This window comes from Theropithecus gelada, chromosome 5 (genome assembly GCF_003255815.1).
Source record: "Theropithecus gelada isolate Dixy chromosome 5, Tgel_1.0, whole genome shotgun sequence".
In the NCBI taxonomy this organism is placed as follows: Eukaryota; Metazoa; Chordata; class Mammalia; order Primates; family Cercopithecidae; genus Theropithecus; species Theropithecus gelada.
The window spans coordinates 152,765,351-152,778,401 of NC_037672.1; the positions used below are offsets into that span (position 1 = coordinate 152,765,351).

The 13,051-nt window shown below is 36.2% G+C and overlaps 1 protein-coding gene across 7 annotated transcripts in view; it reads left to right on the plus strand.

Annotated features, from left to right (window-relative positions):
- GUCY1B1 (guanylate cyclase 1 soluble subunit beta 1) overlaps positions 1 to 10,713 on the plus strand; it is a 50,328-nt gene extending 39,615 nt beyond the window's left edge. For 3 of the 7 annotated variants that reach the window (XM_025386082.1, XM_025386081.1, XM_025386085.1), the window contains 6 exons: positions 1,648 to 1,845; positions 5,438 to 5,675; positions 6,701 to 6,841; positions 7,670 to 7,824; positions 8,179 to 8,305; positions 9,468 to 10,713. In XM_025386082.1, coding sequence (XP_025241867.1) covers positions 1,648 to 1,845; positions 5,438 to 5,675; positions 6,701 to 6,841; positions 7,670 to 7,824; positions 8,179 to 8,305; positions 9,468 to 9,491 — 883 coding nt within the window. In that variant the 3' untranslated portion in view covers positions 9,492 to 10,713. Of the gene's footprint in view, positions 1 to 1,647; positions 1,846 to 5,308; positions 5,676 to 6,700; positions 6,842 to 7,669; positions 7,825 to 8,178; positions 8,306 to 9,467 lie in introns of all 7 variants that reach the window. The other 4 variants (XM_025386083.1, XM_025386084.1, XM_025386086.1 and 1 more) reach the window with 4 other exon arrangements.
- Positions 10,714 to 13,051: the final 2,338 nt, after the last annotated feature.

Sequence of the window (13,051 nt, forward strand, 5' to 3'; positions counted from 1 at the left end):
TTTTTTTTTTTTTTTTTTTTTTTTTGAGACAGAGTCTCGCTGTGCTCCCAGGCTGGAGTGCAGTGGCGTGATCTCCGCTCACTGCAAGCTCTGCCTCCCGGGTTCACGCCATTCTCCCGCCTCAGCCTCCCAAGTGGCTGAGACTACAGGCGCCCGCCACCACGCCCGGCTAGTTTTTTGTATTTTTAGTAGAGACGGGGTTTCACCATGTTAGCCAGGATAGTCTCAATCTCCTGACCTCGTGATCCACCCACCTCGGCCTCCCAAAGTGCTGGGATTACAGGCGTGAGCCACCGCGCCCGGCCGATTCTTTTATTTTCTTTACAGGTATGCTAATTTTTGCTTTGCTTTTTGAACATTGCTTCTGAGAATGTATTGCATTAATCCAAAATTCTGCAAAGTCACCCCTTTTAAAGAATTTTGGATAGGATTAATTCAAAATTCTTCAAATTATTAATCTCAGATTCTCCAAAGTCGTAACTAAATTTTTTCATTTTAGAGTGATTATTATTCTCAGTGGCCAGAAGTAATGCCGTTGCATTAAAAAACTTCAAGCCAAAGATATAACCTTATGCCATTTTAACCACTTAGTTTTGTTGTTGTTGTTGTTGCTGTTGTTGTTGTTTTTTGAGATGGAGTCTCGCTCTGTCGCCCAGGCTAGAATGCAGTGGCGTGATCTCGGCTCACTGCAGCCTCCTGCTCCTGGGTTCAAGCAATTCTCCTGCCTCAGCCTCCCGAGTAGCTGGGACTACAGGCACGAGCCACCACAGTCAGCTCATTTTTGTACTCTGAGACGTGTTTCATCATGTTAGCCAGGCTGATCTTGAACTCCTGGCCTCAAGTGATCTGCCCAACTCAACCTCCCAAAGTCCTGGGATTACAGATGTGAGCCACTGTGCCCAGCCTCAAAGAGTACATTTTTAAAAAGCAGTTAACTTTTTACTTGTCAGATCATCACTGAAATAATAAACATTATTATATTGTTGGAAAAATGACACAAGTTACAATGATGATGCATACAATTCAGCAAGATTGAATACTATTTCAAATAAATGAGAAAAATTTGTCAAAGGAAAAGAAGACATGAGAGCCAGAAGTAAGAACAACACATAGTCTTAGATACATAAATTACATGCTGAGGATGGGTCATAAACGTGGTTGGGAATTTTTACTCATTGTTTCCAGAAGGAAAAAATAACCAGTTACAAGATTCATAGAATACAGAAAGCAAAATAAAATACTTAATCAAAAGAAGCACTATTATTCTTGAGAAAGTGAATAAAGATAGATTTTTTTCCTCTCCTTATAATGAGAAAAAATTTGAGAATAATAAATTACACACTGTATTAAATACCTCAACATTTATCACAGAGATGTTTTCTCCAGGATCGTTTCAATTTAGACTGATGGCACCAAAAAGTACAACCTGGCAAAAATGCATCTCAAGTTCACTGCTTTTTGGTAGATGTTTAAATATCTAAGAGAATACACTCACAATCTTCGTTCGATTCTCCATAATTTGATTGTCTTCAGCCTGATGTTTTGAATGGTAGGAGGTGGCAGGATCAGATTCCTTGACAGAAATCAGGGTTGCATTGTCGTGTGTATATGTTGAGAATGATCTTACCTCATTTCTTCCTATGACAGTGTCATGAACCTGGACGATTTGACAAGGAGAGGGCTGTATTTAAGTGACATCCCTCTGCATGATGCCACGCGCGATCTCGTTCTTTTGGGAGAACAATTTAGAGAGGAATACAAACTCACCCAAGAACTGGAAATCCTCACTGACAGGCTACAGCTCACGTTAAGAGCCCTGGAAGATGAAAAGAAAAAGACAGACACGTAAGAATGTAACTCTTAGGGCACAACTGTTATTCATAACATATTGTGACTCTACTATATTTACCATTGGGAACCAGACTGAAAAGCCATGTGACCTGTAATAGCTCTGGTGTAGTGAATAAAATCTTTCACATTGCTTTTAAAAATAAATTATGCTTAAGGAAATAAACTAGTCTTAATGGTAGTGGAAATATGTCTTCTATTTTTAGAAGCCAAGTTGAAATAATACATGCCAATATATCTTTTAGAAAATGATGAGAATAATTCAAATTCAAATTTAGTTCAAAAATTAAAGTTTATCATTTATTCACGCATTCTTTCATACAAGAGTTACATATTGACCATCTTCAGTATGCTGGGGGCTGCCGCATGCAGAGAGCTGCTCTGCACAATGAACTTTTCATTGGCCATGTTAATTTTTTAAAATTAACTTTAAAATTAATTTAAAATTTTTTTAAAAAATTAATTTAAAAATTATAAAATTAATTTTAAAATTTTTTTAAATTAATTTTAAAATGTTGAAAATTTTAAATTTTTAAAAATTTCTTTTCTGGTTTACAATCCCACCAACAGTGTAAAAGTGTTCCTATTTCTCCACATCCTCTCCAGCACCTGTTGTTTCCTGACTTTTTAATGATCGCCATTCTAACTGGTGTGAGATGGTATCTCATTGTGGTTTTGATTTGCATTTCTCTGCTGGCCAGTGATGATGAGCATTTTTTCATGTGTCTGTTGGCTGTATGAATGTCCTCTTTTGAGAAATGTCTGTTCATATCCTTTGCCCACTTTTTGATGGGGTTGTTTGTTTTTTTCTTGTAAATTTGTTTGAGTTCTTTGTAGGTTCTGGATATTAGCCCTTTGTCAGATGAGTAGATTGCAAAAATTTTCTCCCATTCTGTAGGTTGCCTGTTCACTCTGATGGTAGTTTCTTTTGCTGTGCAGAAGCTCTTTAGTTTAATGAGATCCCATTTGTCAATTTTGGCTTTTGCTGCCGTTGCTTTTGGTGTTTTAGACATGAAGTCTTTGCCCATGCCTATGTCCTGAATGGTAAACTAGTTCAACCATTATGGAAAACAGTATGGCGATTCCTCAAGGATCTAGAACTAGATGTACCATATGACCCAGCCATCCCATTACTGGGTATATACCCAAAGGATTATAAATTATGCTGCTATAAAGACACATGCACACGTATGTTTATTGCAGCACTATTCACAATAGCAAAGACTTGGAATCAACCCAAATGTCCATCAGTGACAGATTGGATTAAGAAAATGTGGCACATATACACCATGGAATACTATGCAGCCATAAAAAAGGATGAGTTTGTGTCCTTTGTAGGGACATGGATGCAGCTGGAAACCATCATTCTTAGCAAACTATCACAAGAACAGAAAACCAAACACCGCATGTTCTCACTCATAGGTGGGAACTGAACAATGAGATCACTTGGACTCGGGAAGGGGAACATCACACACCGGGGCCTATCGTGGGGAGGGGGGAGGGGGGAGGGATTGCATTGGGAGTTATACCTGAGGTAAATGATGAGTTGATGGGTGCAGCACACCAACATGGCACAAGTATACATATGTAACAAACCTGCACGTTATGCACATGTACCCTACAACTTAAAGTATAATAATAATAAATAGATTAAAAAAAAAAATTTCTTTTCTGGAAACTTGAATTTAGGGTTAGAAAGAAATGAATCTGACAAATTGTAATATCATATGTAATGACAATAATTACATGTATAGTGACACACATTCACAAAAATATCAAAATATAAAACATTTCTATGAGTGGTGGATTGAATTATGAAATACTGGGCAAGGACATGAAAGATAATACTTCATTTTCAAGAAATGCATTTAAGTAAGTACATAGCATGCATACTACTTGGCCTTGCTTTCATACGCTAATTAAACTGACATTTATAAGCTATTTTACCCAGGTTCTTATGTGTTCATTTTTTAATGTTTATATAAACATTTTGTGGTGCTTCTAAGACCTTAGGACGAACGTTCAAAGTTTCATTGGTTTGTAGGTTTGAGTTACTCAGTATTCTCTTTTGGCTGTTTGTATTAGAAAATCATCTAGGTTTCATTTTTTTGTATTGTGACCCAATTTGCTAATATCTATATTCATGATAAATAGATAATAACCGGCACTATAAGGATTATAAACATATATAGATTATAAATATAGATTATATATATAACTATGTATAAAGACTATAAAAAGATATATATATATAAATATATCTTTTAAATTATGGCATATCCAAGATATTCCGTACTGAAAAAACTCAATTCACTGTTTTTCCTAAATTGTCAGCTTAAGCAGAGTATTAGCTTCTCTTCCCAGACCAGGAGTCGAAACTTGGGAGTTGCTGGGAGTTAAACAGTGGCCTTGTCTTTAATAAGAGTAGCTGATAAGTACTTATCACAGAATTACTTCTTTGTTTGGATTCCCCAAGGTGGGTTTCACATTCAGGAACTATTTGCACCATTTCGAGTTACTGTGCTTCAAAAATCCTTATATTATTTTTTAGATTATTAGATTTAGAATTTGGTTTTTGTAGATACTTGGGTTTCAAGGTGATGTCGTTAGAAACCATTTACTATTAATTTTCTTTAAAGCTAAGTAGTTCTACTGTTCTTACTTACTATTCAAATATAGCTTTAATATTTTATAAAACATTCAATGTTTAAAAGTTGAAAATGAAAGACTGGAGAAATTTTACTATGACTAGGAAAAATATTGAGAGCTCAGCTCTATTTTGCATATTTAAACTTCCCACATATGCCCTTTTGCTCTAGAGCAAAAGGTAGGAAGAAAAAGGCAGGAAGGCCTCATTTGTTCCTCTCGAGTCTTCCAATCCAGAGCCCATAGGTCTAGTTTCTGCTTCTTTGCCTCTAAATTCATCAGCTGTCATCCTCCTCCTGTGTGCTCACATTTGTCCCTTAGCATAGTAGTAGTAGTAGTATACTGTGCTACCATACTAGTCTCAGTTGTGCCTAAAGAAATAAAATATTTTATATTCTAGACCAACTTCCGCTGGTTTGATCAGTTTCTTCTATGGAGGAGTGAGGCATGAATGAGACTGGAGAGAAATTCTGCTTCTTTTAATATTACTTACCAAAAATAGAGATATATTTCTTATTCTAAGAGGCTATCCTGTTTCTATTACTGTGCTATTCATACCATGTTTTAGGTGCTGTTAATGACAGTCTTCATACTGTGACTATCACAATAGCAGGGTCAGAATAAAGGACTACAAATGAAAACTTTGATTTTCTCTTACCAGTCTTTTTGTTTTGTCTGTTTGCTTGGCTTATTTTGATTTGGTTTGAACTAGTTTGGGCTTGCGGATGTTTTATGTGATTAGAATGAACAAATAATTTATATTTTCTGTAAGTCCTTGCTTATAAATATGGCTAATATTTGATGCTAATTTTAGAGGATGTCCTGCTAGAATCCAGGCCTTTAAAGTACAAATGACATTGATGCTATGTGAAAGGGACAGCAGAAGCACTAAGGGCTTTCCCAGCATTTCTTACAGTGGCTTTCTCCTGATTCCACTGAACAGATTGCTGTATTCTGTCCTTCCTCCATCTGTTGCCAATGAGCTGCGGCACAAGCGTCCAGTGCCTGCCAAAAGATATGACAATGTGACCATCCTCTTCAGTGGCATTGTGGGCTTCAATGCTTTCTGTAGCAAGCATGCATCTGGAGAAGGGGCTATGAAGATCGTAAACCTTCTCAACGACCTCTACACCAGATTTGACACACTGACTGATTCCCGGAAAAACCCATTTGTTTATAAGGCAAGTCTTCATTATCGCTGACTGCAGAGCTATCCGGAGGCTGGCATGCTGAGCCTCCCCTCCAGAGGCCATGCCATCACAGTTCTCTGACTCCAGCACTGCAGCCTTGAGTGCAGTGAGCCTCCGTGTATTCACTCTTTACCATTTTCTTAAATAATTGCCTTTTGTTATAAAACTGTCTCTTCCTTGTAACCACAATGAATGTTTCATGGAGTGGGTGATTGCCTGGTTAAAATGAAATGTTCACCATCTGATTTGCACTTAGGCTAACAAATCTGGACAGGCTGTTTATCCCATTTAGTATAAACATAGCATTCAGTTTAGTGCTCTGCAAGAGACATTTTTACTGAGATCTATAAGTCATGGAGCGTGAGAAGGACTTAGATTTGCGTTTAGATAATATCAACTTGAAGAAGATAAACATTTATAAGGTGTTTTTACCCTTTGTTTCATTTAGAAATAAATATAATATTGGAAAAAAGAAGTCAGTGGAATATTGCTGCATAAAGGCGAGAATGTTAAGTAAACCATCCCTAGGTATCTGGGGTAATATAACTACACAAAGACTATTTATTTTATAGTCATTTTCTGAGGTACACTGTAGCATGTGGTGAGCACATCATAAAAATAAATGATTAATGACCATGATAAATCACTGAACTTCAAATGGTGGCTCTCCATGCCATCAAGCCATTGCTGTTTTAGGGAGAAATGTAAAAAATTATTCTTCTGAATTATAAGGTGATCTGAGGTGAGAAATTAATTGCTTACTAAAGCAAAAATAATTCTATGTCTGTACCTGCCCATCATCAAAGACCCCAAGTGTCTGTCATGTGTGTAAATTATAAGTAATTCAAGATTTCATTTTGCTGGAGTTGAATGTATTAGAAATTCTAAGAGAGTTAAAGAGGGAGGGAAGCTTAAAGTTGTTGGTAGCCTTGAAAAAATATGGTTTTTATTAGGGTAACACATGAAACAGTCTTTTTTATGCTAACGAATGAACATCTAAATATATGTACTATTAGGTGGAGACTGTTGGTGACAAGTATATGACAGTGAGTGGTTTACCAGAGCCATGCATTCACCATGCACGATCCATCTGCCACCTGGCCTTGGACATGATGGAAATTGCTGGCCAGGTTCAAGTAGATGGGGAATCTGTTCAGGTTAGTAAATGAAGTAGATATTGTAATAATGGTTTATAAACCCTTTTGGACAATTGATTCATATTGTTGACCAGAAAATCATTACTGTGTATAAAGAAGGGTGTCTTGACAACAAAAGCTGTAGTATTTCATTCAGCCCACTGTACTACATTATTTCATAGACATAGAGATTTGTCTACCTGTTTGAAATTGTCTAGTCCGTTTCATGTACTGAAAATCATGGGGATGAGAAAAAAACCTCTTGTACCTTCTAGTTTGTTTTTAAAAATCTCTCTCATGTCTCATGTAAGTTACTAGATTCGTATCTTTGAAATCTTCAGATTTCAAATGTTTCTCTTGAGACAGGATATTTCTCTGGGGAGACAGAGATTTCGTGGAGGGCTTTTGAAGTTGTCGGTAATATGCTTGAAATTCTTATAGAGATCTCTTATGATGTTATATGATGACTCTACATTATTCTGTAATATAAAGTAAGCAAAACTTCATGTGTTACAGGAACAGAAAACCAAACACCGCATGTTCTCACTCATAAATTGGAGCTGAACAATGAGAACACATGGACACAGGGAGGGGAACATCACACACCGGGGCCTGTTGGGGGGTTGGGGGCAAGGCGAGGGAGAGCATTAGGACAAATACCTAATGCATGTGGGGCTTAAAACCTAGATAATGGGTTGATAGGCACAACAAACCACCATGGCACATATATACCTGTGTAACAAACCTGCACGTTCTGCACATGTATGCTAGAACTTAAAGTAAAGTTAAAAAAAAAAAATTCATGTGTTAGTGATGAAAGTGATTGAAGCAAAGCTTGCTTTTTTGCAGATAACAATAGGGATACACACTGGAGAGGTAGTTACAGGTGTCATAGGACAGCGGATGCCTCGATACTGTCTTTTTGGAAATACCGTCAACCTCACAAGCCGAACAGAAACCACAGGAGAAAAAGGAAAAATAAATGTGTCTGAATATACATACAGGTGAGAGAAAATGTCTCGGTATTTACTGATTTGCAAAGAAAATGTGTCTTTACATGTGGTTTAATTCTCTAAGAGATTTTATTGCTTTAACAGGGTTATCACCACCACTCTTCCCTACCACTTGTAGAATTGTTTATTTTTTATTTGAGAAGATTGTGCATTATTTCCATTTTATATGATTTCACATCATCTTAGGAAATCCTGATATGATCATTGTTTCTAAAACTTCGAGTTACCTTTCAGTACAACTTCAGCATTTGTTCTTGCCGTCTCAGTTTATAACATGGTACCTGTCACCTTCTCCATAAAACTTTTGTATGCTTCTCTCTCTACTCCCCTTCCCTTGTCTTTTAGATGTCTTATGTCTCCAGAAAATTCAGATCCACAATTCCATTTGGAGCACAGAGGCCCAGTGTCCATGAAGGGCAAAAAAGAACCAATGCAAGTTTGGTTTCTATCCAGAAAAAATACAGGAACAGAGGTATGAATAATCAAAGTGTAATTTGTGTACTTAAGACACAGTATAAGTATGGAAAACTAAAGCGTAATCACTGAAAATGTATTTCATTTGAAAATAATTCTTGCTAACAGAAATTAACTTTTAAGTAAAGCAGGGGACATAACTGAACATTAACGAGCTGGTTACAATGATAAGTACTTTTTAGGGGATACTTTAGTGACTTTTGTCCTCTAATGAAATTAACCCAATGGACTGGATTGAGAAGGCTGCTTTTTTTCTTGCTGTTGTGGTTGTTTTGCTCTTCCTCTGTAGTCTGGCTCAAAGGTAAGTGGGCTGTGCGGGGCTCCCCGACCCTTCTTTTCCTCAGCTAAGTTGGCTCTGAGATCACCAGCGTCATTAAATAAGGGCTGTAGTTCATGGGAGGTTTCCTAACCATGAAGCTTAAGATCCTTTTAAGGGCCAGGCTATCTTTCTATGGAGTGATTGGGGAATTTTGGAAATCTTAGTCCCTCATGTGTGTTTCTCCTAGATGGATGAGTGATTTTTAACTTGCTAGAATCCGGTTACTTCCTTATGGAAGATTTAAGTTCTTTCTAGTACTGTGGTTATACTCCAGGCAGAGCCCATGTGCTGGAATGGACTTCAGAACAGTGGCACATCCAAAGTGGAATCACACCTCTCGTAGAGGCCTTGCACACACTAAGATCATGGCTAGCCTCTTCCTAGCCTTTTGTAAAGTGTGGCATCAGAAGGAGGTTTGATAATTTGTTACCCTGTTGATGTGTTGTTTCTTCATGGGGGATAAGTCTACATGCTCATATTTCTCTTTTGGTATGTATACATTCTCTAAAAATGCTTTTAGAGCATAGCAACTTCTAAAGGGAACAGAACGCCAGGGTTGGAAATATTTATCTTCTTTCACCTGGTTTAACATTAAATCATTTTCCTATGAGGTGGAAATGCTTATTGATGTTCTTCTGATAAACTAAACCGTAACTACCTCAAACATTGGTCATCTTAGTCGTGTGGTCCTGTTTTCCCCAGAATTATGGTGGGAATGATTAACAGAAACTGTAGATGTGAACGTGGATCACACTCTCATAAAGAGAAAAATAGATTTAATTGATTTTATAAACTTCATTTTCACTGTAAATCAATCCCTCTTTTCTTCTGCCTTTTTAAGGAAACAAAGCAGGATGATGACTGAATCTTGGATTATGGGGTGAAGAGGAGCGCAGACTAGGTTCCAGTTTTCTCCTGACACATGCCAAGCCCAGGAGCAGTTCTTCCCTACGGATACAGATTTTCTTTTGTCCTTGTCAATTACCCCAAGCCTTTCTTCTAGGTGTATCTCTCACTATCCATTATTCAACTTTAGCTCTGCTTTTTATTATTTTTTTAGGCTTTAATATATTATCTAAAGTTTGACTTTTGATGTGGCTGATGTGAGCTTCATGTGTCTTAAAATCTACTACAAGCATTACCTAGCATGGTGATCTGCAAGTAGTGGGCACCCAATGAATATTTGTTGAATTTAGTTAAATGAAACTGAACAGTATTTGACCATGTGTATATTTATATCATGGTTTACCAAATCTGTTTAGTGCTCCATATATATGTATATGTATATTTTAATGACTATAATATGTAATAAAGTTTATATCATGTTGGTGTATATCATTATAGAAATCATTTTCTAAAGGAGTGAATTCTAAGTTTTAGGGGAAAAATGCAATTTATTTTCAGACTCCCAAAGTGAGAATTAATATATCATGCCAAGAAAATAGTGACTATTTTGAAGTATGCTACTTTCCTTTTGGAAATATAGAATACCCGTTTCTGTTATTAAAGTATTTGGTTACTAATTCAAATCATGTGGCAATTATAATTCTTCTAAAATGCTATCATTTGTAACTGTATCCCCTGTATTAAATCTCATTAACCATAGGCGGCTGTTACAGAAAGCTGCATTGTTTCACATTGAGCTGTTACATTAGTTCAGGCTAAATGTTGGGAGCTCCAACCACATGCAAGAATAAATCTGGAAACATACTGCTGGGATACTGCTGTTAGAGCCCTTCTTGGTTTTGTATTCCCAGAAATGAGCTCCCTTTCTTTAGCTTAGAAGAATGTGATTATATCCAGGATATCATGTTCAGAAAATTTTAGTTTAATATCAGCATAGAATGCATTACTATTGGAATAATTGGCCTCTAGTTCTTAAATGTCTCTGATAACTTATTATCTTTATAAAATAGAGTGCAACTACTTTTATGTAAAAATGTTTGCCTTTAAATTTAGTATTTCATATCAGCACCTCGATATATGTATAAATGTTCCATGTTAATGTGTAAAAGAATCTGCAATAAATTATTTTTTTCACTTGTCTCTATACACTTTTTATTTCAATAAAAATGATATTAACATTATTTTTCATTTTATTAATGCCACTATTTTGTAAATACATTTTACAATTTTGCCTATTTACTACCATTATAAATTTTCACTGACTCCTCATAGACAGCATATTCTTAAATGCGATATTTCTTTTTAATACCAACAAAGTGACAGGAAATAAAGACTGGACATGGAAGGGGAAACAGTTAAATACTGAATGTCATCAGCTTACTTAAAGAGCTCTGAATCATTCAGGGATGATAGACATATATACAAGTAATGAAAATATGCGATGTTCATAATGAAGAAATATATTCAAATACAGAAATAATACTTAGAGAAAGAGTAACTTGAAAGAAAAGGGGTAGGTGGGGACAGTTATTATGCCTATTTTGGGGGGAGATTTAGTAATACTCAGAAACTACAATGACACTGACATCTTCCCAGAATCCTACATATATTTATTTAGCATCTACTTTTGGTCAGCACTGCTCAAGATGTTTGAGATGTGTCATTGAACAAAACATCTCTGCGTTTGCATACCTCATATTCCAGTTTTTACATCTTGCAATTTTTAAATCTCGACTTTATGCTGCCGACACTCTCCTAAGTCCAGACACTCATCATGTGTAACCTGAACAATTGCAAGATCTTCCCTATAAATCTGGCTACTTCCTATCTTTGCCACCTCTATTCCACACTCAAATTGCTGGCAGAGTGGTCTTTTACAAATCCAAATTGCTTTCCTGCCTACCATCACTTAAATGCTACTCATTGTCTGTACACCTTAGCAAAGCATGCAAACGTTGTCACCTTAACCAGCCTTATCTGCTAATTGTTACCTTTGTAATTCTATGCTTTGCTCTGTCTGAATACCCTCTACCCACACCCTGCTGCAAACTCATTTCTTGCTAAGACTCAGCTCAATATCCTCTTATTGGAAATGTCCCTTTTAGGCAAGTTTAGCTTCCCCTATTGTCCCAGGATCTTTACAATGGTTCACACATAATCTGTTTATGTATAAGATTCCTTATTAGGCTTTAAGTTTCTTATGGCTAAAATAGTTCCTCTTTCCCCAGATATTCCTTGAACCTTCCACAAAATAGTCACTTGACAAATATTTGTTGAACAAAGAAATGGAGAGAGCAGCCTCTTCGAGCAGTGGGGCTGGAAGCCAGATTTGAAGGGAGTGAGGAATAATAAATGAGACTGTAGAAAAGAGGAGGCACAAAAATGGCACTGCTAAATTTGTGCTTAGAGAAAATCATGCTGACGTTGGTGCAGGGGTTGATTTAGAGGGAAAAAGCCTGGTTTAAGGGTGGTATTAGGGGGCTACTGTACTTCATGCATAGGCTTGCTTTAAGGTGATGGCAGGACAGGAGACTAATTGAAGAGCAGTCAAGATTCACATTAAAAGTGCATAATAACGCACAGGCCAAAGGGGATGAGAAGAAGGTTAGGGCCAAGTAGAAAGCTTCTGGCTTGCTTAGTGGGTAGTTTTATGATTCTATTACATGTGGTGGAGGATATAGAAAGGTAACTGAGCTTAGAGGAAAGGCGTCTTATATTAGGCATGGCTTTGACGCTCTGACGAACACATTTTTAAAAAACAATTATTTTCAAGTAGCATTAATGTGTGGAGAGCATAGAACTTCGTTTTTTCAAGTTGGGCCAAACTGCTTTGAGTTTCCAAACAACCTGTTACTAGCTCCATGATATTGGTAAAGTCATTTAACCTTTGTGTAACCTGGTTAGGTCATTGTAAAAACAGAGATTATAATAACCACTCACTAGAGTTGTTGGCAGAGCTAATCGAAATACAAAGAAATTAGAGGAGTTGGAACTTTGGCTTGCCATTTCAGGAAGACTAAAAGGTAATCTAAGAAATGCAAATTTACAAATCATTGATAATAGATATTGTTATAGTTGAATCATGGACAGCACATGTCATGAAAAAACAGGAGGGTCAACAAGAAAAATCAATGAACACATTTATCTTTGCCAATTATTGAAACAAACCCAATGAAAACCATGAAAAAATTAGAACCAAAAGTTGTGAAACGATAACAGTTTATCAGTCTGAACTGAATTGTTTTAAACTTTAACAATTAAATACCAATTTAAACATATATATTTTTAATTATATGTTATATACTATATATTTATGTATTTATTATATAGTATATATTTATTATATTGTAGATTATATATATTATATGTATTTCAGTACTAATTCACTATTTCACTTGGTTTAAATCTGTATTTAATTCGCCAAATGATATGTTCTATCTCCTTTGTCATTGAAGGGAAAAATAATTTGCTTACCTTCCTCATAGGTTTCTTTCTTTCTTTCTTTCTTTCTTTGTACGA